Genomic DNA, 26,918 nt, shown 5'->3' with positions numbered 1-26,918 from the left:
ACTCCTGCAGAAGTGTGTCAGGACTAGCATTAAAAACCAGATGCAATTCTTATGTCCCTTGTGTCCACAGCTAAGAAAATTTCATATTACTTTTATGCCAAGTTAAAATGATAAATAAAGCAATGTGATGTTTGAAAAGTAAAAAAGAGACTCGGAAAAGAGACAAATGTTAATTGCTGACAGAATCTGCAGAGATGTAACAATATTCATATTTCCTACTTTATTAATATAATTCTATAACCTTGTGAAAGGGCAGAGCAGGGACAAGTAACTAATTTTTGAGTTCACCATTCTAGAATAAGTAAAATTCAAACTATACATTTGCACAATATGCCCATCTGTTAAGAATATTAATTCTCCTGAAGTCTAAATGTTTGTTGCCTTGGTACAGTTCAAACATGGACTGTAAATGTTCAAAAACCAATTAAAAAATCTTATTATCAGTCCTGGGAAACCAGCATTACAATAATTCGGGTTGTCACATCCCATTACCTGGACACATGGGACAGCAGCTTCCCTCCACGTTGATGGGTTCAGCACAAGGGAGGGGTGGGCAGCTGACAGTGGAGCACAGGGTCTGACCCTGCAGGCAGTAGCAGTGTGTGCAGCTGTCAATGTCCCAGCGTTCCTCATCTGCGTATGTTTTTCCACTGAAGTGACAGACCACTTTCTTTGGAACTGTATCTTCTGTTGAAGGAAAACAAGAGTGGTGTGATCACACAGTAATGGCCAATTACACACAATTCTGATTTCTTCCCCAAACACAAAAGTGAAACAATGGCTACAAAGAAATCCTAGCTGTAATTAAAAGACCCTCTCTACATCTTCCGGAAAATCTTTGTTAAAAAAAGTGTAATTTCTGCTTCTTTATGAAGTACATAATTAGCCTGGGCTGCTGCTTCTCATTTTCCTCATGTGAAAGGCAACAGGATGGATGATTGGAACATGAAATGATATCAGAAGTGCTGTTCAAATTAAGAATGGTTTTTTTTAAATGTTTGACTGTTTGTGACTGCTGACTACTCCCCCTCCTCATTTCCTAGTAGATCCTATTTAACTAAGAAAAAAACTAAACTACCTACATTTCTGATTTCCAAGGTTCAAGAAAGATGAACTCTGCCTAGAATACTTGAAAAAAAGATTAGGCAGGATGCTGAGAAGGATGAAGCAACTCTCATGTGACCTAACTTGAAGTGCTTAGACTATTTATGATGATAAAACAGACTTGAAGGATCATTCCCTGTAACTGCATCGATGGGAAATCCCAGGAAAAGGGCAAGAACCAAAATCAGTACATTTTTTCATGGTTAGTATTATTTAAATTGGAAATTGTTGTTATCTTAACCCTTGAAGAAAAGTGAGGTTCCAGAACACCTTTCCCAAAGATTGAGAACTGTAAAACCAACAACTTTTTAGACAGATTTTGACACAGTACTTAACAGGGACCTGGACTTGATGAAGCAAGTAGATCTTGCTTGGGAAAACACTTAAAGTAAGCATTAAACTTTCTGCCTAAGCATTCAATACACCTTTTTTTTTTTTTTTTTTTTTTTTTTAATGCTGCATCCCATGTAAGCCTTTTAGGTGGTCTGCAGTACACCTTCTATATCACTGACAGTCACAAATTGCTTAGTCTAGGATATTTTTTGCTGCTATAGCACTTTATTGATAATGAAAATAAAGCTACACAGCAGAACCTCCAAAAGCCAAGCAGCACCTTGTTTTCATCTTAGCTTCTCACAACCTTTTTTTGTTAGAGGCAGAAATTATTATGATGAAACCTGCTGATGACATGAATTTGCATATTAAGCATATGCATGAGATAACAGAATGAAATTGCAAAGTAACTTCTTAAGATGTCAGGGAAATACTGGTTTAACATTCACACAGATTACGTAGGTAAGTATGTCAGTTAGAATTACCTCCTAAATATAAATAAAAAGTCTTATGAAATAATTTGGCTATTAGTACAGCTTTTAATTAGTGACAACATAAGAGACTAACATCATCTGGAATAACAAGGTTAGCAGTCAGCAGACCATTTACAACAGATCCGGACAGAGCAAATTCAAATGCAAAAGGAGACCACTAAGACGTATTATTGTGAAAATACTAATGGAATGATCTGAAAAGCACAAATGTTCCAGAGGTTCTTGGTATGGGTATCTCATGACTTCCATGGCTGTAACTATGGGTCCCAACCTCTCCAAGTAGATGATTTTGTAAGTGAATATGGGGTGGACATGGGAAGGGAGAAGTGGGAGGAAAAGGTGGCTGCAAGCTGTAAAAAGCACATTAGGTTCTTCCATAGATGATGTGCATGTTGGCATATAGAGCCAGTGGAGCCTTGTGTTGCTCAGAAATTAGATTATGGCTGGGGAGAGGGCGAGGCACACAGCCTGAGCAGTCCTCTACTATGCAGATCTAAAGCTGAGCACCCCCTGTGCACTCAGGGCTGATTTGCTCCAAGAGTGCTACCTTGCCCCACTCAGGACAGCTTCTTCAACTCAGCAGCTGGTTTGGTTGGAAAAATCCTTTAACTTTCTCAGGCTTTAGCAAGTTTGTAAAGAATACATCATGAATTAATACAGTAAATGTTTTTTAGCAGAATGAACAAGGGTAAAATCACAATAGCAGTGTGGCACCTTTGAACCTCAAGAGGAAACTATTAAGTCCTAAGAAAGTATTATCCTATGTGTGTCTCCTGTTTTGGTGTCCACCTCTACGAAAGTATAAGCACAGGATGAAGATGAAGGCCATCACATCAACAAGTGCTCAAGGACCGTGAAAACAAGAGAGGCTTTCAGTAAGATAACAACATACAAAAAAGCAGTTCAGAATGCCGTGTCTAGCTCTACCTGCCTTCTCTCAAATTTCCTAGACAAACAGTTGTTGTTCTGTTTTCTGCAAAAGACTAATCTTGTCTCTAATCAAATAGATATCCCTTTATCCTCTCTAAAGTAGAAAGTTATCTTTCCGAATTAATCTTTCTTTGCATGAGAAAGAACTGTTGAACACACAGGATGAATTTGAGGATTCAGATAAACAACAAAGCATTTAAGGCCTGTAAAATTCTGAATTAGTATCTATACTGACTTGTTAAGCACTAACCAGATCTGGATCCAGAAAACAGTGGAATAAAATACAGTGCTAAAATCATGCATGATTTTTGAAATTCCAGTAAATGGAAGGCAGACTGTCTCCACAGAGTTTACCTACTAAACATTTTATCGAGTATTAAATGAAAATAGTATGGAAGAATCTGTACAAAGATGTGCTTCACAGTTGTTAATAAAGAGTAAAACAGTAAGAACTGGGAAGACAAAAATTAAGTGCATGACCTTAATCCTCTTACAGGCAAGAGTATATTGCTCATAGAAACCATTAAAAAAGTTAAACTTACATGAATTTTGGTTATTTAGACCACCAAACATTCTGACAACATAGTACAACTTGGACTAATAAGATATATCATCATTGACTTTTCATATCTGAATGCTAATTAAAATTTGGCTTCTGTATTTCGTACTACTGAGCAGTTGCTACTAAAAAAAATCATGAAGTTTTTACAGCTCACACATTTAAGTATTTTCAACAGTGCCATTTATGTATTTGCAGTATTGTGCAACTATATGGGATTCAAAGTAAATGAATTAAAGCCATATCTACATGTGTGTATATATTTGCAAACCTGACATGCAAGTTCTAGAGGTTTTATTTTTGTAGTTCATGGCACTAGTCCCTGTGGTGCATCCCCTCCTCAACCTAAAGTGTTTTCTGGTACAGTTCTAAGGTTCATATTCTGACCCTACTGGCTTGATGCCCAACTTTGCGTATACTCTGTATTTTTTTTTTTTTAATATTAAAACGTATTCTGGATTAAAATTATCTTTATGGTTGCAAAGGTAATCACAGGAAGAAAAGCCTGAAGACAGACAGTTGTCAAAGAAACTTAAATCCTCTCCATTTTGTATGCAAACCATGATGAGAAACTACTAATACGATAACATATTACTTTCCCCTCAAAATACCCTAATCAGGAATCTAAGTAGGGTTCCAAGGGCAACTGAAATTTTGATACTTTCTAACTTTTCCAGAAATCTTTGATGGAATTCCTGGCATATCCTATAAAACTGTATCACCTACTATTAAAGATATTTTATCTGCAACAAATTAAAGATTTCAAGAGCTATATCAATGGTACATATCTGAAAGGACTTAATAACCTTTGACATCTTTCTGATGAAGAACTGTATTGTTTATAGATGGGCAAGTTGATTCACATGTTCAGTTAATGATACTTAAAGTCTGCCAATTTTATTATATTCCTTTCCACTGAATTCTTTTCTACTGTATCTCCCCCTACTACTTTTGGAAACGAAGGTTACAGTAAGCTCTGAATGACTTCCAGCAATGCTAAAAAGACTTCATTTCAGCAAGTGCATTACAAAATTCTTCTCTATCAGCAGCTATCATTCTACAGCCTTTGTACTTACTCTCAGCTCACAAAAATTAATCTGTAAATAAATACTCCTATTCAAAATACAATGAAAAAGTGCATCCACCATTTACTTCAACTCCAAATTCAAAACCAGTGCATGACCCTTCATTATTTATACATTCTTAGTATTTAAAAAAATGATTTTTCCCAAATTTTTCTCAAATATATTATTTTGCCTCTTCTATAACTATCTGTAATGAACTTCCTGTTTTTTTCCCTGTGTTTTAATTTAGATTCCTTATTAAAACACTTCTCCATTCCATGAAATTTCACAGTGGTTCAGCTTATCTTCTGCAGTTGTAATCAGTATTTTCCTCATCACATAAATCTTGACATAACATATGTGTTACCTGGTGGATCTTCCTTTAAATAAAATAATTTTTGTGTAATATTTTCATTTAGTAAGATATATTACTAAGTTTTCAGGGGGATGTCCTCTCAAGTTTGTAGGCAAATTACATTTATATCTTTGTGCTCTTCTACCTAAAAACCACAAATCATGTTCTCCCCAAAACAGGGAAAACATATTTCAATTTGGAAATAAAACTTCCTTCTTACTGCCAAGAAAGGAACAGCAAGTTATTAACTATATTTATTTGCTCACCAATACAGTAAGGACAACACTGTCCCTTTCTCAAAACAGGTCTCTCACAGGATACCGGTGGGCAAGACTCAGAGTAACATCTAATCACACCATCCATGCAAATGCAGCTAGTGCAGACATTGGGCTTCCAGGACTCAGCTGTCAGAAAAATATCTCCTTCATCGTTTTTGCAATAACTGGGCATGCTCTCATTGCTTGAAGAGGGCTGAAGAGGCTCATCTGTAAATATCAACAGATTAAGTTATTTAAGTTGAAGTAGGTAACTTCTACCCTATTTCCTCAACAGAGAGTTCACTCTTGAAGAACACAATGGAATTGCAACACGTTGGCTCACTACTTCAGAAAATCTAGAAGGACAGAGCCTTATGCCTATCCATCTAGTCCTTACATGTCCTTACATGTGATGAGGATCTATGTAGACCTTCACTAAGGTTACTGGGAAGAAAAAAAAAAAATATATATAGAGAAAAAAGGACAGCAAAGTGAAAAACGATCACCATCAGAAGCAGCCCCTCAAAAAGCTACTCTGAATGTTCTGAACTGAATGGTATTCAGGAATTCACCTTAAATTAGAGAGGTTGAATTTTAAATCTAGAACTTGAATCCCAGCTTCTGCCATGTCAGTTCAAATCCTTGAATGATGCAAACTGAAAAGCTATTATGCTGCTGTCACCTTCGCTAGTGGACTTATGTGAACTATTTACAAGATGTTGAGAAACAAATGGAATTTGACTGGGCTCCAGCTTTATGCCAATGGTTCTGCTTTAATTCTCATGCCTGCACATGGGGGAGATGTATTTCTGCACTGAAGCTGTACCTTGATCCAGACATTATGGATCAAGAAATATGACTGTATGTGCAGAGAATATATAAGAAAAGGAGAAGAAAAAGGATTCATAAGGGCTCAGGTTCTCAATCTAACTGTGTAAATTATAAGACTAAGCTTCTTATATATTCAGTGAGGAAAGATCAAAATACTGTTTGGATGAGCTGAAGTTAAGCAAATGTTCAGTGTTATTAATAACAAGAAAAAAAATATCAGTCAGGAGAACCAGCTACATTTTTTATTGAAAATATTTTGTCAGAAAAAAACACCTAAAAACCCAACAAACACCCTGTAGAAGAAATGACAAAACCTAATTATTTTTTTTCTTAAAGTAAAATTTTTAGGTTTTGTTTTTAATAAAGACAAATATCTTCTCAGTGAGTTTACATATAATTCACAGATTTGGACTAAATTTCCACTGCTGTAAACTCCCCCATTGGCTATGTAAAATAGGAATTCATGTTTATTTATAATTGCATCTCTTTCCTCAGGGGGTGGGGGGGGGCAGGCAGCGTTGGAAAACCTGTTACCTTCTTGACAATGTGAGGCACTCTAGGAGGAATCTGGCACACCTGCTGGGCTGGAATGCTTTGATATTACTCCGTTGCCTTCAAGTCACTCTCAAATCACACCAGGTGAAGGTAAAAGCAAACACAAGCATTTTTGAGACCAAATCCCAAATAGACAAGATAGCAATAAAAAGGTTCATAGAAACTAAGGCATGTATAAAGGAAAGAAACAAGCCTGTATCTGCCAAGCACTTTCACTACTTTTGAAGTTTCTCTCATCTTGCATGTTTTCATAAACAGGCCAGTGCATATTTCATAAGCCTTCCAACTAAGGATTCTGGTTCTCATGCAACCCCTACATTATTAGATTGTCTTCAAAGATGTTCAGACTTCAGGGCCACAGCTCCCCTTAACATACAAGACATCTCTTGCACACAGTCAAGTTTTGCAGTTGAAATGGAGGACTGCAGGCTCTCACTCCAAACTGCTAAAGAACAAAGGCACCACAACAACCAACTGTGCACACACTGAAACATCCAATATTCACATCATACATTCTCAGATCAAAAAGGACTCTTAATGAAAGCTGGTTGTCAATATATACCTGGGCACTGTGGACAGCAGGAGTCCTGTGTGCGGGTGGGGTTTTGACAAAGAAGAGGTGGACAGACTTCAGTCTCACACAGGACACGTCCACTGTGGCATGTACATTGTGTGCAAGAATCAATATTCCATGTCTCTCCTTCTACAAAGTATTCCCCACCGGGAGCATGACAGATTGATGGACTGGTGAGCTCTGGCTTCTGCACAATTATTTCATCTGGGAAAAACAGAATTGGAAGACAGGCAAAAATCAGCTGTGACTTTAACGAGTAACAAATGTACCCAAGATTAATATTTTAAATAATAACAGAAATTATTATGAATAATAAAACTAGCTATAAATATATTCTTAATGAAGCTCTTTCAATTTTATGTCACTTTTGAATTTATGTCACCAGTATCTCATTGAAAGTGGGAAAAATATAAAAAAGAAAAAATTTGAGAATCAGTCTGAATAAATGCTAGTTAATATAAACCAGAGTTAACATCAAGGACTCTTGGCATTTCAGAAAAAAAAAAAATCGAACCAATCTGTGACGCAAGAGAGAACTGTCATTTTCTGAAAAATTATACTGATTGGACAGTTTCTTAACTGCTAAATACTAGCATCAGTGCAATTCCTGAAAGGATGGATAGGTATGCTTCTTGTCCGGGATTTAGCAAGTTCAGATTCAACTGTCTGCCTTTAAGTTTCCTGAGTGATGTGTCTGTACCATTTGGTGTCAGATCAAAAAGAAAAAAAAAAAAAAAAAGAAAAAAGAAAAAAGAGAAAAACACAGAATCCTCCACCCAACCTCCTAAAAACACATAAGCACTGAACACTGGTGGAAGTGCTTCAACATTTTGTTCAATTAAAATAAATAACTAAATCAAAAATGATCTGCAGTCTTTGAAGTAAAAAATGCAACCAAGGAGACACCACAGTTCACTCATATTTCCAGTGAATATGTCTCATTAAATTAACCTTACTTCTTTTTCAAACAATTAATTACATTACCTCTACAGCCCTGGCTAAGAGACACACACCTCCTCTAACCCAGGCAGCCAGGGAGTTTAGAGAATAGATTTGATCTCCTTCAAGTTAAGAAAGGACCTGAAACTGTTTCTCTTGTTCAGCATGAGTGTCCTCCAACTACTGAGGTATTAAAAAAATGGGGGAATTCTCTTTACCTCTTGGTGTTTTAAAAGAAAAGAGGAAACCTGCTCTGCACTTTTAAGCACCTACCATCATTATGCCACAAACTCCATCGCCATAGCCTGCTTAAAATGTTTTGAAGCCCACACCCACATAAGGGGCAATAAGGGCAATAATAGTAGTTGCCAGCTTACCATGCTGGTTGCTTTGGACCTGGAGCAAGTTGATCAGCTTTTTCCATGCGCTGTGTATAGGAATCGAGATGACTCACATAGCATGTTTTATTCAATGACAGGAGCCATGAGTTTGAAAGTTACATACTGCAACATGAAGCTTCAGGCTTCTAAGTGATGTTGTCCATAAGTCTATATTCAACTCATCTAACATTAGACAACAAATCAAGTGCCTCTGTCAAGAACTGAGCTACCTCACGTTTCCTGTGCTATGAATGAAGGAATGAGAAAGGGACTTCCAGTTAATGACACTGCATCTCTAAACCACTTTCTGAAGGTGTCTCTCTTCTACTTAATTATAAAGATGCCTAATATGAACATCATCCTACTCAAAATATCTTGGTTAAAGGGCAGAAAAATTAAATGGATAGCAGCTCCTCTAGTCATTTAGGCAGCCCAAGGCTCACAAAATACATGTGCTTCTCTCCATATCTGTAGCACCGCTGTGTCTGGAGAATGGCACTTGTGTGCTTTGCTCTATGACATCGCCATGTAGAAGATACACCACTCAATTATTTGTTTTCACTTCTGAAGAATGATCAGTAGAACTCAAGGAACATGACTCCGGCCAATCTTAGTCTATTCACAAAGCAGTCATGCACTTCTTCTTTCACGGAATTATTTTATCCTTCACTGATATGTTTTTCCTATTGCTTACATTTATGAATCACATATATGATTCAGTAGCATTTACCTGAAGCGGTCTGCTGCCTTGTCACTGTTTTTATTTCAACTGCCACAATATATTTTATGCAATGACATCCTAACTCACCATGGCATAGGCAATGCTAATTGTTTTCTGGAAATTTTCTCAGTCATCTCCTTTGCATTTATTTCTCTGCAAAGTCACAGGCATGTTTTACAACAGCTCATATACTGCTTAGAATCAGAAAAGCATAATCATAGTATTGCTGTACATATGGTATGGCTTACTGCTCCCTTACCATCACTGAGACCAATATATCACTGCAACTGAATTGTTACAAGCATACAACTATTATATTCCTGAAAGAGCAACTAGCCAAACGAATACACTCTTCCTGGGAGGCATGGTTCGCAAAACACTAGCAGTTAACGGCTTTCTAAATCTTACAGGAAACCTGGAGCTTTTCACAAGCATTGCCCATCCACTTAAACCTCTTAATATATAGAAAAATGTTGTAGTAGTCAAGGTATATTTTGCTTTGTTGGGAAAACTATCTAAATATGAAATTGAACAAGCCCACATTTTTCAGTCTGAAAATTTTCAGTGAAAATGAAAATGAAAAATTTCAGTGAAAATTTTCAGTAGGGGAAACAAAACCACACTGAGGCTAATTCGGCCATATTAATTCATATACTCACATATTCAATCACTTTAAAAAAAATGCTGTGTCTATCCTAACATTACAAGAGTTTAAACCAAGTATGACTTTACTAACATAGAAGCTAGGTGACTAGTACCTCAAAAGCAGGAAAGGATGTCAGACAGAGAAACCTACATAGACACCATGTTTCAAAGGAATGGACACTACTGGGTAAGCAACTGCTCTTTTATACAAGAGACCAACGTTGCTGGTGCTCAGAATCAAACACTAATCTCATCCAGAAGAAATGAGAAGATAGCTATTGCTATTTCTTATACTGATCTTTCTTCCATGAACTGAACATGAGGCCTATAATGGAGGTACCCACACTCATTCTCTGTACACAAAGTAACTAGCTACTGGTGCTGCTGAAAAGATGAAAACTAACATGAGTCTTATCTGGATGCTCTAAGGTGTTCTGTATGTGTTAGGTAAATCAATATGCACAACTATGCTGATAGCAGAGTGAAATCAAGACTAAGTCTTTACAACCTAACAACAGAATTGCTGGAACTGGAAGAACAACCCTATGTTTTAAACTTTGAATCTTGGATTTTTCATCTAATACAAGACTGAGATGCTAACCTATCCCCTTCCATATGAAGTAGACCGTACTGCAATAATACACAAATCGTAGTGAAAAGGTGAGTGACTATTGCAGGTATTCCAACAGTTCTGTGCAACCCAGAATTCCAGCTAGTGTGAATGGAAAACAACATCCCTGTCCAGTGACATGACTTTAGGAATACAATATTCTGTATATATTATTTGGTGTTTGGCTGCTCCTCCTGAAACAATATTGACAACTGAATCTTTTTAATAGTTTTCTTTTTTTTTTTTTTTTTTTTTTTTCCCCACACTGACGTTTCATAGGGGAGAGAACTGTACTGTTTAAGACAAGACTGTGGATGTGGATGTGTTTGGGGAGCTGGAGGAAAGAATGACAGTATCTGACGAAACACATATAGACCAACACTGCATATGGCTGTGGCAAAAAAATGTGCTCCAAGCTGATAAAACACTAAAGTCTCTTTTAAAAATCTCATGATATCTATATCCTCTGTCAGACTAGCCAGATACTCAATAATGGGAGAGAAACAAGTGAGCAAAGGATGGTTCCCCTAGTGAGCCTAACTCCTTAGTGTTTCCACCTCAACTAAAAATTTCATTAATGGTTGTCATTACTAAGATAATAAGCACTAAGAGCTCAGCCTTGGAAAACACTGCTAAATTACTTAGCACTGAAAATAGTTCTGGCTCTATGAAAGCTCGTGCCAAAAGCAATACCGTGGCTGGCCCTGGAAATACAGGAATCACAGACCCTGTGCGCCTGGTCTCAATACTGAAGGGAGAAGAGTGGTGCAGACTTAGAAAGGCTGAAAGGCAGACAGACCCTTTGGAGTCCCACAACTTTTTGGGGACTACGTTTTTTCATTTACCACAAGGTGTGAACTGGATTGGAGATCATCATTTGTCTAATCACATGTCTAAGGAAATCGGTTATCTTAGGTCCTAGGGAGGATCTGCTCTTCTCTGTCACTTTCAAAAAGAGGATTTGGCTGCTTATTTTGCCCCTAGGATTTCCTGTTCTTTACAAAGGATTTGAAACAGTTCATAATTGCTTACATCTTGTCAGTGCTGCCTTACTGTTTTGCTATTCATAGTAGTGTCATGAGCCTTGTCGCTCCTACTTGTAAGATGACTTCCAATAAAGTCACAGACAATATCACTGTACTACAAACTAATCCATTTAGCATATAAAATATTGTAGGAATTGTTATGAATACAGTGGTCATTAATCTTATACCCTACCCACATTCTTAACATCTTTCATATTAACACTTATTATTAAAATTGTATTAGAATGCAACATTAATTGGCCTTCCCACCAAAAGCATTAAAATAATCTACCGCTGGTGGCACAGGAGCCTTTCCTCAGAACACAGAATCATAATTTTCAATTACTTAAGACATCTGTTTAAATGTGTACTCCTTTGAGGGGTTGTGAAACATAGGTCAGGAGATTAATTTTAACAAAACTCCACTTCAAATAAAAGAGAAAAAGAGAAAATGTAATGGCTTATTATAATATTTGCTATTATAGGTAACAAAAGTGTACATGAGTATAAATTTGCCATTATAGTTAATGTAGACTAGAAACTTTTTCCAGTTTAAAGATTTCATGTTCATATTAGGACCCAAAAGATGCATATGCTTTAAACACTTAAGTTGCCATTTTTCACATCTGAGACCTTAATGAAAGTCACTCAGTATGTTATATCTGGGCACAGAAACCTTCATATGTACCTATTATTGAATGATGCATGAGATTATTTTCATGCATTAGGAAACAGAACACATGTGAAATAAAACCTGATTACAAAACATATGGAAAAAAGCATGTTACCTGGACATGATGGACAACACTGCCCTGGATGTATGGTGGGGTTGCCACAGTTAGGAACAGGGCAGGTGATCAAGGCACACATTTCCCGTCCATTGTGACAGTAACATTCCCTGCAGCCATCGTGCCAACTCTCCTCATTCTCATGCCGGCGCCCATCCATTGACAGGCAAGAGCCTGTTTTAATGGGAGGCATAAGAGAAGTGGTTGCCTCTGCACAAAATCAAAGGAAAATGAAGTGTCCTGATAAGCATGTGTTGCTTAGTTAAAAAAAACACACCAATTTAATGCCTGGATTGCATTTATTTTTAAAGCACATATAAAATCAAGTGATTAATTTTTCTATCATTTACGCTTAGAAATAAAGAAACAATACCCATGAAGCAATTAAAAGGTATACTGAAGGGAATGGTAGAATGTAGTAGAATGTGTTTTCTTGGAAAATATCATCACTTCTGTTGCACCTATACTATTTTTAATCATAGAGAAAAGCATTACTGGCTAAATTATATAAGAAAGGAGAGAAATGCAATGGAGGGAAATGGCAGAAAACATGAAGTATACTTAAAATGAAATATTTAAATATCAGTGTATTAGGTTATCTATAATATGAGTATCTGATAGCAAGTAGAATATAAAAGCATTTACAAGAGCTAAGGATGGTCATATCATGAATGACAAAAAATTACAAGCAAGTTCTAATGGGGTCATGCTGGATGCTGGAAATATTTCATAAAACACTTACTTATGAGAAATTATTTGCTTACATTACTATGATAAATGAGAAGTCTGGAAGATAACTGCTCTGACAGTTTTATACCTCATTCCTAGCTTTTACTGAGATGAGAATCGTGGACTGCTGCATTACTTACATTCAGCCAGAACACACAAACAGTTGATCTAGGGAGGATAAAGTCTCATTTGTATTTTAAGGAGTATATAAGTGCTGCAGGATTCAGCCTCAATAAATTCTTCGTTAATCAGCAGAGTGAATTTAAAGCCTAACACTCCCTCACCCACATCACTGTGATGATGAAGGATTGAGGATCAGTTTGCCAGTGAACTGACTTGTTTTCAGTGGTATGTCAACCATGTTCTATTGACACTTATAAGGTTATTTGTATTAAGCTATTCATTTAATTTTCTGTTTAAAACTGATGCAGTATGAAAAGTAGTCATGTTTATATGTGATTTTAGTAAGGTTTGGTTTTTTTTAAACTAATATGTAGGTCAGCGCTTCTTCAGCTGTGGCAGATCTATCAAAGGTGGTCTAAGAACCACAAGCAGATGGTACGAAATTAGTTTGATGCATGTTATCGGAAAGGAACCCATCACATAGGAATTACATCAGTATACCATTTTTTGAATTAAAAAGAAAAGCCACGGCATAAGGATAAGGTACTTCTTAAAAGAGACTTCATCCTCTTGCACAAACAGAAACACTATGAAAAAATTCAGTTACTACACATTTATATGTATCAGATTATACATTAATTCCTATCACTGGAATACTATCCTATATTAAAATGGTTTTCCATACATAAACGCCTTAGATGGCAATACCCTCCCCTCCTTCCTTAATAAACAAAGTATCTCATGTAATCAAGCTTTTTTTCCTGAAATATTATATACTCCAAAATTTGGAGAAACCAACAAAGCCTATAGACAACTATTCAAAATTAACTGCACAAACTACAGTGAGCCCTCCCCGTCTTCCCTATAGCCCCCCTTTAAGTACTGGGAGGCTACTATAAGGTCTTCCCTAGCCTTTTCTTCTCCAGGCTGAACAACCCCAACTCTCCCAGCCAGTCCTCATAAGGGAGGTGCTCCAGCCCCCTGATCATCTTCATGGCTTCCTTTGGACCCACTCAAGCAGGTCCTTCTTATCCTGGGGGTCCCAGAGCAGGACACAGGACTCCAGGTGGGGTCTCACAAGAGCAAAGTAGAGGGGGAGAATCCCCTCCCTTGACCTGCTGCCCACACTTCTCTTGATGCAGACCAGGATACAGTTGGCTTTCTGGACTGTGATCGGACATTGCCAGCTCATATTCAGTTTTTCACACATAAAGAAACCAAATACCCAAATACAAAATGGGAATAACTGGGTAACTGGAGGTATGGTTGAAAATATCTCGGATTATAGTAGCTCACAAGTAAAAACATGTCAGTAATGTGACACCACTGCAGAGAAGGCAATTTCAATCTAAGTTAAAAGTACTGGAGCACTGTAAATTTAAATGCAGTAGTACTATCTCTACTAGTTAGGAGCTTTTGGTACTGCTAAAGTACAATATCCATTTTTTGAACTGTGATGTGACACCAAAATAACTGGCTTTGAGTTGGGAAAAAAACCCCAAACCAAACAAACCCCAAAACCGCTTAGGGGGCTCCAATAGCAACCTCTTAAATTTTGCAAGAATTCTAAAGGGGATGGTGCTTAGCTCTTCCATGTCTACTGATCTTAGGACAAGAAGTAACTGGTTCAATTTGTAGAAGGAGAGGCAGAAATATTAGAAAATTTATTTTAAATTGTCACATATTGTTAACTACAGGAAAACATTATTTTAGAGAGGGTTTGGTTTTAAGTTTTTTTTTTTTTTCTTCTTCTTTTTGAGAGTGGCGATTCTTAGTTAATTAAATCTTAGACAAACATCTGTCAAGGATTATCTAGATACACTCTATTTTGTGCAAGAGCAGAGGAATGGACTAGCAGTTTTCCAGAGGACTACCCCAGCCCTATACTGTTATGGTTCTACTTTTACTAATCCTAGCATAAGCTATTTCTGGCAGAAGCAATTTAGAAAGTGGAGCTAATTCACAGGCAGGGGATTTACCCATCCCTTTCTCTTAGGGATTTTGGGTCAAAATTTTAACAAGGACTCACAGCTCCCCCAGAACATACTAGTGATTGCTCTAATTATTCTTGGACAAGTTGATAATGAAGTTATGTTGAAGCAATATGCTCATGGCTTCATATCTTTATGATCATGGTAACAATAAAGACTACTTAGAGAGGGATCAAATTATTTTTGCTAAATATTTGTGTATGTTTTAAAATCCATCCTTGTTAAGGAAAGGACTTAGAAGTGTGCATACACAATTAGTAACCAAAGAGTTGTATCTGTTTATAGTCTGGGATGCAGTTATGGCACTCCTGAGAGAACACCTTGTGTGTATCACAGCATTACAACAATCAGGAAAAATGTGTTAACTGAGAACATGGAGACAAATTACAAGATAAGTGATGAGAATTTTCTTGACTGGACTCCTTTCAGCAGTCACCCTTTTTATTTAATTTGAAAAATGTTTATTTGCAGTAAAAAGTCATATTGCAGCTTACATCAGTGAAATCTTGCTACCTCTCATATCTGCAAGGTACTTTGGTAATATTTCAATTTTTTTTTGCCAGAAGTGTTAAAGTTTTATTATAATTGTCTGCAGTGTATGATGTCATGTGTAGAAAATAAAATGCCAGATACTTCTGATTTATATGATCCCATGTTTGCCTTCAACTGCAGGAGAGTGACTTCAGAAACTCACTTTTTTCCAGTCCCATGCTGGCATAGTTTGTCTTACTGTATTTTATAATTTTTTTAAAATGCAAAGGAAATAGCTGCTAAAAATGTTAAGAATGGAGTCATTACATAATGCAATGTGTATACTCAAATACTTAAACTTACTTGTCTATAGCTAGAAATCAAAACACACAAGTAAGAATGAAAGAGAAGTATGAAAGAGCAGTCAGAGAGAGCCTGAGCACAAACAAAAACTTATTAAATGCAACACATGGAGATGAGCAATGAAGGAAGTCTGATACCCAGACTAATACAAACCACTAACTGAAAATATCTTAAAAAAGAGACATGTTAAAAGCAGCACAAAACTAAAGCATACAACTAATGAACACCTTACCTCAATCACCACCTCAAACTTGGTGTTACAAGTTTGGAATATGGCATGTGTGAAATCTTTAGCTTAAGAATACCCCATCCTTCCTCGTGGGTAAGGACTCTCTCTACTCATTGTTCCTCAAGACTACCTGATGTGTCCGAGAAACAGCACTCTAATTTTAGGTGGTGTACAGGGCATCTATGAAATTCAAAATTTGACTTTGTACAGAAAAGATGATGGCGAAGAAGCTAAGATAAACACTGCTACTGAAAAAAACCTCCTCAACTAGCTTATTTCTAGTAGATAAGAGCCTGATCTAATTTTTATTAATGATATTAAACTGACTTTTGTGAATTTGTAATGGGAGATGAAAGAGGAGCTGAAGCTTTCTGCTGAAACCAAGATGAACACAGATAGTAACAAACACCCGCAAAACAAAACACTCCTTGGAGCATAGTTGAACTGACTCCCTCACCAGTATTTAAATTCTTACAGCTTCTGCGCTGTTCCTGTGCTGTGCTTCTTCCCTCTTCTTTTGCTCTAGCTTCCAACTACTATGAAAACATGTTGTAATTAGAGGTGGTAATGCACTCGCACATACCTCTGCACTTGCAGATAACACAGCCATGATTGTTCTGCTGGAAGCCCATCGGACAGATTTTACCACAAGGCAGTTCCGGGCATTTCTTACACCGACAGATTTCACATCCATGCTTGTTCTTCCTAGATAACCAAAATAATTTGTAAAAGGTCAGCTAGTCGCTTTGAATATCTACATGTCGTGATCTTTAAAGCAAAAGCATCCCCTAAAGAAGTGACTGATCAAGTAAAGAAAATGATTGTTTCCTGTCTCCCTTAGGTTCAGTGGGTCTATGTGGTGTACAGGTCTCCATCCTTGGCATGTGGTTCCTCCAGGTAGCTCTCTGCATTTGGTACTTTCAAGCCATAGCAGGTAATACAGACTTATGAGTTTGTGACTACTATTGATGACCAGTTCTTTTTTCAAGTGAAAAACTGTGAAGAATTTAGAGGATTAGGTAGGAATATGTTATAATTACTATGTTTTTGTAACACTGTTAACTGCTTTCCCCCAACAATAGGTAAAATACAGCAGATTTCCTCTCTTGCATATTAAAACTACAGAGATATTTCCAAACCTATTAAATAAGCAGACACAAAGCTTACTTGAAAACTAGCATGTGTAATGCCAATAATCCAATTTAAAAACTAGCACACACACAGTAACATATTTTGAAATGGAGAAACACAGAGAATTTTTCAGCAGAGAGAATCAAGAACAAAAATGCTTCCAAAGCTTCCAGGTGAAGCTAGGCAGGAGTCTAGAGCACCACCTGAGAGCATCTCTTCACAGCACCCTAAACATGCTGCTTCTGAGAATCCTATTCTGAATATTTGCTTGTCTTTTTTCAGAAAGACAGATGATACCATTCAAACTTTAGGCACAAGTGTACTAGTTCCCATTATTTACAGATAATCTTCTGTGCCTTCAAAAGGTACAGGGAAAAAAAAAAAATTGTAATGAAGTTCAAGACAAAGAAGGGATAAAAACTAATAAATGATTTTCATGAGTCTGCTCATTTCATATTGGTCTAATGAGGTAACTCACTAAAAGTGGGAAAAAACATTTATTGGGAAACTGACAGATCCCTCATTTAACACTACACCATTAAATGCACACCAATTCACCCCAAAACAAAGACAAGACATGGGGAAGTTAAAGAAGCACATCTACATTGATAGAGAAGTAGTAAATCATGTAAATCTCTAGAAAGCCTGACTTCAAGCTCTATAAAACTTTATTTAATTTTTAGTTAAAAGGCTGAGGAAAACAAATCGTGACACAGTAGGATGGAGAATGGAAGACTCTCTGTCCTATCCATTTTTTCCTCCTTAATCTCCGTAACTACAGCCCTTTTAATATTAAGAGAAATGCTTCCTTCTATTAACATGTAGAGCTTTCAAACAGTGAACTCTATTCAGCAGTTTTTTTAAGACAATTGTGAAAAAGTTTTGGTTTCTTGAAGGATGCACAAGCTCAAGATTTTCCAAATACTAACCTTTGACAATCTTTAAACAAACAAACAAACAAAAAACCCTCACAAATATGATTATTAGTACTTAACTTTTCACTTTCTAATATACTTCTAATACTTGTTTCTTTAGCCTCCTATTTGTGACAAAAGTTTTTAAATTAAAGTAGAGATTTGTCCTCCATTACATCCCATGCTTTTGATGGTCGTAACAGGCTTGTAAGTAAGATAAGGCTTGCTATTTTAGAAAAGAAATTGGTATGGTAGAAGTGAACAACTGAGCAAATGTACTACACAACTGCAAATCTAAATAATTTTAGCAACAAAGTAAGACTTGAAGTGAAATGATCTTCAAGTAGTCTTTACTACAATTTTAGACTTTTATACTACAAACTGTTACATACATGGTTATCTTTAAATGTTATTAATTTCATTCAGTGCAATTATTCATATATTTTGTAGACAGTGACAGTGATTATAGAGTTCTCACTTCCGTGTTTGTTTTGGTTTTTTTAATACAATAATCTTGAGACTTATTAAACACTCATTTAAAAATACCAGCCAAATATTGTGCATAATTAAATTACATTCTACATTTAAAACCAGAATTTATATTGAAGATTATTTTCCAATTAGCTTAAAAAATTTTAAAGCTCAATTTTTTTCAGGTGTACAAAAATGCAAGGGAAAGATTATCCCCTTTTGAGACCTTAGGACAGGCTTCCTAAAACACTAGCATCAGCTTGAAATCAACTTGTTTTAAAAACATCTTTATCTTACTCCCAGCTACCATACTATGCCCATTAATATTTGCTGTAATTTATAAAATAGTGTCCTGGTTCAGCTAGGATAGAGTTAAGTTTCCCCAGCAGAGAGAGGGAAGGGATCTCCAGGCGGGTTATTCATACCATGCTGATGTCAGGTCCAGCACAGCAGTGCGGGAAGCTTTCCTTTGTGGCTTTGGTCGCGGGAAGCACGGGGCTGTCTGTAACCATTGCAGTATTTCTCTGTATATCTTTTGTCTTGTTTACTGTTATTACTGCTTATTGTTGTTATCATTGCTATTGTTGTTGTTCAGATTGTTTTATTACACTGTTGTATTAAATTTCTTCTTATTTTAACCCGGGGTTTGTGTCCGAGGGTGGGGGAGGGACAACGGCAACATGGTCTCTGGTCCCAGCAGGGCTTAAAACCATCACAAATGGTTTTGCTATATAGTTCACAGATTATCTAATAAAACTGTTTCATGAACATTTAGTTAAAGAGAAAGGATGTGTTTTCTAAGTACAGAAAACACATACAGAAACCTGTAATTTTCCTCTGTAGGTCAGTATATTAAATGAGTCATAGATGCAGGATAAAAATTACTACTCTTTACAACAGTGTGATTCTGCAAGAGGCTGAACATTATCTTTTTTATAATGCTTTCTGTCTGAAGATGGTTCAGTGCTAGTCCATGAAGCAGTCCTCACCTGTGTTATTTTTTTCACTGACCTCCTACAACTCCTCTGATCAGATATGGTATGATGGGGCAGACAGTATCCCTTGGACTGGGGAGTGCCCAAGAAAGTCATTAAATGGTCCAGATCTGATATTCTTTGAGTCAGTGTCTGATCAAGGTGTCATTTTATCATGTCTAGGACTTCAAATGAATAGTTGCAAATCGCAAGATTCAATATTTATGCTTTTGAATTTTAACCTGTTTATAATTTTTCTTCCTTTTCACTAAATCCCAAATACTTAGTTTCTGAAGATCTGGGTTTCCATTTTGAAGTGTATTACTTCATAATTTTAGTATTCCTCAGGTGTACAAAGTAAGCCTAATAAATCGATGAAATAATTTTTTTTATTTTTTAAATATATTTTTCTAAATTTTTCCTACTCTTATGTGACAGCAACACACAATTTCTTAATTGGCTGCTTTCTTCACGAGTTTAGAAATTCACCCTGATATGTGCCTGAAATTTGTGTCCTGTATGATTATCCTTGACACATGATCGACACTGAAAAATACCTGCACCTAGGACTAAGCATCTCTCTAGTTAAAGTTCTTTTGCAGCTCATGTGCAATACTTACAGGCATTTTTCTATCCTTCTTAGAAACTGAGACATTAGTTCTTTATTACAGGAAAGCATTCCAGCAAAACGAATGACTTGATTGGTTTCTTTATATAAAGCTAGGCTCATCTATCTTTTTTCTCTTCAGTCCTCTTTGATTTCCATTCAGAAGACTGAATCGTTTCTGGGTAGACAGACAGCATTAATGCAAGCTTCATTTTCGCCCACATGAAGATGGCATGGACACCTTTTCCCCATACAGTCACCTAGATTACTATTGACACATCCCACAAATTTATTAACCTTTATTACCTTAACTGCTTAGGCACAGGTATCAGCAGGATGATATGCGTAGATCACACAAACTAAGGGACTCTACAGGTCAAGAGGATTGCACTCAAACACAGAAAATCAGTTTATTAAGGTGCAAAGTATATTAGGCTCCATTCTTGGGTTCTTATCTTTTGCATTTTAGAAACTTCTCCTTTAAGGTCTTTCAAAACAATACAGGCACATCTCACCTAAAGTTCAACAAGAGAAGGCCAATAGCATTATTTCAGATTTTTTTGTTGTTGTTCAAAAAGGTATTCTTGATAATTTATACTGGTGTGTCAGAGTATAACCCTTAACATCACAGGTCAAATTCACTGCAATCTGAGGGTCATCTTCCCATTATACAGAAGGATCTTTTTCATCTTCATTTAAAACTTTCTGTAGAAAACCAATTAAGTCACAGTTCAAGAGAGAGACCATGAAAGTCAGACCTCTAAAACTAAGTAACAAGTTTCTGAATTATTCAAAGTTCATTAATGCATTAATTAATAAAGTTTATATGGAACAGCCAACTTCACTGCAAAGCTAACAATACTAAAAAGTAACATAGAACACAACAGTAGAGAGAAACCTTTGCTTAAGAAAATAAAAATCAGAACTGGTAGAGTAAAAATATATGTAAGCAGAAGTAAGGGGTGTATCTTTACTGAAATCCAAGGAAGAAAATAAGACCAAAAAAAATACTATTCTTTTTAGCACTTATACATGGTCTGGTCACTAATGAAGTAGACTTAAATCAAGAACATTACTGCCAGTCACACACACTGGGAGAACAGGCCCAGGAATAGAAATTTACTGTCTTATCTTAAAAGAACATTTGCTTTTTCCCAAAGATTTGGAATTTTTAAGGTAAAAAAATTATTCAGTTCACTATAGGTTATTAAGGTCTCTATAGTATGCTCCATTTAAAGTTGTAAAAATACTGTCCACTTTACTCTAAACAAAAATTACAGTTCAATATAACCAAACCAGACAAACCTGCTCATTATGTGAAACAGACTATTTCTTCCTGAACACATGTTACTGGGAAAGGTACTGTACAAAAAACTAAAAGAATGTAACAATAAACACATTTACACAAACAAAACACATTAACAGTAAATGACTTTGGTAAGCATAGTTCAGAACAATCCTTATCAGCAGTAGAAAAACATTTTTAATATTTCAGTGTGACATCTACATTGGGACTGCCAGTGAAGAAAACCAGTAGTAGTAAACTGAATGAAACCAAAAGAAGAAACAAACCTGACTGATTTCGATACCACAGAATAATCAAAGACTAGAGTTAGCTGGAATGGAAATAAACACTTGGACCTTGGTTCATGAATATATTCAAGCTATTTCTGTATAAGTCCAAAATGCCAAAAGACATTAAATAGACCTTATTTGGTGGTCTTCTCATATTAGAACTTTTCAATAGGCTAAAGAAATGGCCTTGAAAATAATAACTTATGCACTTGTAATATTAAAATTAAAAAAGCTTTCTCTGTTCCAAGCTGTACAAAATCAATCACATGGAGTAAGCATTAAAAAATTCTGTAGTTCATACCAACTGTCTCTGCTGTTATACAAGCACATGCATGAACATACTCCTTGAGCATGTGGTTAAAAATGTCTTTTCAGATTCTGTCCTGATAGCTTTACGTTATTGACCCTGATATAGACAATAAATTAAGAGCTACAATATGGAGAATGTATAAACGCCAAGATCTAATAGCCTTAGTGTGCCCTTTAAATACGACGTTAGATTAATTCACTGAGTTTATAAACCAATTTGAAAAAAGAATCAGTAACTGAGTATCGATAACGGAAATCAGTGCTGAAAACAGAAATATAGAATAGAAATGAAAAGAAATGTTCAGATACACAATCTGGACACTGCTGAAGTCACACCTTGTACTTGGTATTGAAGATTCATTATGTATCATGGACAAAAAAGATGGCTTCCATATTTGTTGTAAATAGCAATTAAATATATTCTGATGGCTATTATTCAGAACTTTTCTCTCTTCTCTGTCGAAGTTCAAAATCAAATTTAAGCTAGGACAAATTATTTCAGTGTCCCTTGAGAAATGGTTACACCATACGAGGACTATATGACAATTTCCAGTAAATGCTTGAATACAGTGTACTCAGCACTGGTGAAGCCACAGCTTGATTCCTGTGTCCAGTTTTGGGCCCCTCACTACAAAAAGGACATTGAATGATTCGAGCATGTCCAGAGAAGGGCAACGAAGCTGGTGCAGGGTCTGGAGCACAGGTCGCACGAGGAGCGGCTGAGGGAACTGGGGGTGTTTAGTCTGGAGAAGAGGAGGCTGAGGGGACACCTCATCGCCCTCTACAGCTACCTGAAAGAAGGGTGCAGAGAGCTGGGGATGAGCCTCCTTAACCAAGTAATAAGCAATAGGACAAGAGGTAATGGCCCCAAGTTGCACCAGGGAAGGTTTAGACTGGATATTAGGAAGCATTTCTTTGCAGAACAGGTTGTTGGGCGTTGGAATGGGCTGCCCAGGGAGGTGGTGGAGTCCCCATCCCTGGAGGGGTTTAAGAGTCAGGTCAACACAGCGCTGAGGGATATGGTGTAGTTGGGAACTGTCAGTGCTTGGTTAATGGTTGGACTAGGTGATGTTCAAGGTCTTTTCCAACCTAGACGGTTCTGTGATTCTGTAAGTTGTATTTCTTTATTGCTGTTGTCTCATCCCAGCCATCCTTCCTGCTGATTGCACTGTGGAGTTCTGACAGCTTCAGACACCCCGACACTATTTTGCTCTTTGACCACCTTTAAGAGACTTTATCTTGGATTTTGAGCCTGATCAATGGCATGGCTCAAACTTCACTCTCCCCAGATGCTTTCTAAAGAATTCTGCATGCTTTGTACTTCTTTTACTTGACTTCAGTCCTTTGATAGCTAATGTAAGCAGCTTTATCCTATCTAAAAAACTGAGACATATAACCAGTCATTTTTCCTGTTCAATCTTTCATATTTCTTTCATTCTGCTACCGATCTTCAGCTATCATTGCCTTTGAAGCCACTGGGCAAAACTTCTGGGGACAACAAAACTGCATCCCTTTTCTGTAACTTCCCTCCTGCTCTACTTTCTCTCACTTACAAAACTGAAAATAACTCTCAGCTCCTCTTACAGTCAACATGCCTGAGGATAAATTTATTAACGTTTTAATTTAAAATTCTTACTTTTCCTCTCTCATCTACTAAAATTTGAATTTTGGGGATAGAAGTGAAGTTTTATTTAATCTTTGATGTCTTTCCCTGATTTTGTCCTGTTTCAATCCTAACACTCATGACTGCTGTTTCCTGCAAAATCTTCCACTATTTAACCAGAGGCAAGCCTAATTCTGTAAATAATATGTACTGGTAAAACATATTCAGAAGCCACTAGACTGATAACTAAGAAATTTCTATGTGACAAAAGATCTGCCCAGTTTTTGTCTATTCATTTGTTTGACAAATGAATAAATAATGCACATATTTCCTTTTATGGAGAAAGAACTCCAGCAACAGTAAAGGTTTTGAACACATTTACAAAAACTTAGATAAGAGATGGTGCTGCACTTCATGAATCCTGTAAAGTGACTGTCAGAAATCTCTCACTAAAACTAGTCTGCTGTCACATCAACATTAAAAAAACCTTGAAATATTAGAAATCACATGAATAAAATAAATGGACTATAAAATGAAAGGGTATCACAGCAGAACATGCAAACAGGATTTCAAAAAAGCTACCTGCAAGAGACATTATTTGTAAATAGTTTTTTTATCCTGTTCGACAAATATTCTTCAAAAACATTTAAGCACTGCTTTGGTTTTGTAATCTACCGCTGTGTTTTTCAGCTACTGTTTCTTAATCTACTGATCAAAATCCATTTTGAAGAATACTTCAATCTCACATCAAGTAATGACATTTCTGTTTTCTTACATTTCCCCTGGTTTGCCACAAAGTAAACATAAGTGTATATGCCTGGATTTTGCATATTTTCTATATGTACAGGGATTACATTAAATATGCTTTCAGAATGAGAATACGTACAAGTATCCAAAGGGACAGTACTTGTCACATACAATGGGTTTGCACTTCTTAGGCCGTGGTCGGCACTGACAGATCTCACAGTTGTGGATGTCAGTCTGGAAGCCGAAGGAACAGTCCAAGGAACAGCCCGAAATGAGGCCAGTGCACAGCTCCTCCCCTGCAAAGGACACATACAGGTTATCACAACGTGAAAGCTGTTTATACCAGACAAATGCATCTTTAGCAGACTAAATCTTCTGTTCCCTTTTACTTCATAACTTTTAAAATACTGGTAAGCCTTACCTTTGGACTGTTCTAATTTTAAAATATGCAACAGAATTCTCTAGGAAGGACCTAAACCATATGAACAGACACTACAGGATGTCTTCAGTTCCAGTCAAGAACTTGGGGAGTACTACCTGGTACCCTAATGTAACATGATTTTATGAACAGATGCACAGCCAAAGGAGTCCAACATCCAGACACTATTGGCCTTTAATAAAACATTTAAAATAACACACACTTTGAAACATCATATGGGTTTATTAGATTTCTGTTCAAAATAGAGCATCTTTACTTCTCCATTTATTTTAAACAGAACTGAAAGGCTGGGATATATTAACAGCAAACAGCATAAAGAATAAAAGTTGTCAGCTATTTGGTGATCAAGATCCGCTTTTTAAAAATATAAGCCTAGAGATGCTAGACTAAAATAGCTATCTCTTGAAGTCCACTACCATGTTTTATCAGCCTCTTCTAGTGTAAGGGAGATGCTGGATTGCTGGCATCTCAGTTTCTCCAGTACAGAGGTAACTAATGGTCATTACATTCACTCTCATTGGAATTTACTATTTTGCAAATGATCACTTCCTTTTTGTTCTTTCAAGATGATGTGCCGGAAAGACCGCTCTTACCATACTATGGGATGCAAAGTTCATTTATTGGTTGTAGAGGTGAGAGAAAACTGAACATTGTGATTTTTGTTATGCTACAGATGCAAAACACAGTGGAAAAAAAAAGGACCATCATTACAATAGCCAGTGAAATCAGACTAGAAAAAGAAGGAAATATAATTGAGATTCTTCAACAGAAGAATACGATGGATGAGATCCAAAGGGCTGACCTTCAGAGTGATATTTAAAGGATGGCTGATCTCCAGTTGAAACATCCACACCACTACAAAGTGCTGGTTATACAGAGGGTGGCTTAAGAGTGCTCCTCCAGATGTGCTCCTCATCTGAGCACTTAAGACCACCTTCCTTTAGGGGTATGAACATTTAGGGAGAGGGTTTTTCCAAAGAGGAGATCAGAACATTGACTTATTCTGTTTCTTACACTACTTCTGTGGGTCTGAAACTTAAAGATAGTATTCATTTCTGTAACATGGTAATATACTGAAGGTAGACTACAAATGGAATCTTAAATGCATTCTCTTCTGGTTTTGTAATGCTGCATTTAAAACTGCAAAATATAGATTTAACCAGATACAGCTAAGTTAAGTGTTTCCTTATCTATTTTTCCAGCTTAATGCTCATTTGGTAAAGAAGGTATATTTCTTAGCACCTCACAGTGAGACTGAATCCTTGGAGAAAACTGACAAATTCACTGCTTACTTCTCTGGTGGAATTTGGGCATACGATTGCAATGCAATATGTGAACGTTATTATCCCAAAAAACAGCTCTCAGTTTAAGTAAGATGAAGATCAGTAGGTTCATGGCTCCCACCTCTCCACTTTTAAGCAAATTTGGTGTCTGAAGCCAAGAGGGTGCAAATTTTTTGTCATTCAGAATACAGAAAAAGAAATGCCGTATCCTTTTATAACCTCTAGAGGTTGTCTTTGCCAGAAGAGTACCAATGCCATAAGGTTTAAGCATTTAGTCTCAGACAGATGTAACCTTTGCACAGTAATTGTAAACCTTATCACAGAAACACATATACAAAGATCTTAATGAAGTCTTGCAAATTTTTGAAGGATAGAGTTCAGCATGATCTATCAAAAATACTAGATATTTTTAATACATAGCCACTAATGCTGAGAGGAAACTCTGATACTCTCTCTTGTAAAGAGTGATGTACGTGTAACACAAAAAGACCTTCCTTAAAGCAAGTTAAAATAAAGAGAAAGTCTTTAATTGATGAGTTTTTACACTAGGATGCTTGTAAACAATTATTCCCTGACAGCATATAGTAATAATAAAATTAACTAAACTTTTCATTATGTATGAATTTATAAGGTAGTAATAATTTTTAAAGTTAGACTTGAACTTTAGAAATGTGTGGAAAAGTACACCTACACTGGAGTATCTCCAAAAAGAACAAAGTTCAGTTATAACCTTTGATATAAGTTATGCTATCTCCTGCAGATAATCAGAACCGATCAGGGAATAATCCCAGAATT

General features: G+C 36.4%; 1 protein-coding gene across 3 annotated transcripts in view; it reads right to left on the bottom strand.

Moving 5' to 3' along the window:
- CRIM1 (cysteine rich transmembrane BMP regulator 1) overlaps positions 1-26,918 on the bottom strand; it is a 196,529-nt gene that overhangs the window by 7,251 nt on the left and 162,360 nt on the right. For all 3 annotated transcript variants that reach the window (XM_074896908.1, XM_074896909.1, XM_074896910.1), the window contains 6 exons: positions 24,541-24,697; positions 16,654-16,775; positions 12,165-12,374; positions 7,045-7,260; positions 5,106-5,324; positions 493-687 (listed from right to left, as the gene is read on the bottom strand). In XM_074896908.1, the coding sequence (XP_074753009.1) occupies positions 493-687; positions 5,106-5,324; positions 7,045-7,260; positions 12,165-12,374; positions 16,654-16,775; positions 24,541-24,697 (1,119 nt within the window). The remainder of the gene's footprint in view (positions 1-492; positions 688-5,105; positions 5,325-7,044; positions 7,261-12,164; positions 12,375-16,653; positions 16,776-24,540; positions 24,698-26,918) is intronic.

Source organism: Athene noctua, chromosome 1, assembly GCF_965140245.1.
Source record: "Athene noctua chromosome 1, bAthNoc1.hap1.1, whole genome shotgun sequence".
NCBI classification, from domain to species: Eukaryota; Metazoa; Chordata; class Aves; order Strigiformes; family Strigidae; genus Athene; species Athene noctua.
Note: the sequence above shows the minus strand (reverse complement) of the source record. Positions and strands in the feature narration are given on the sequence as shown.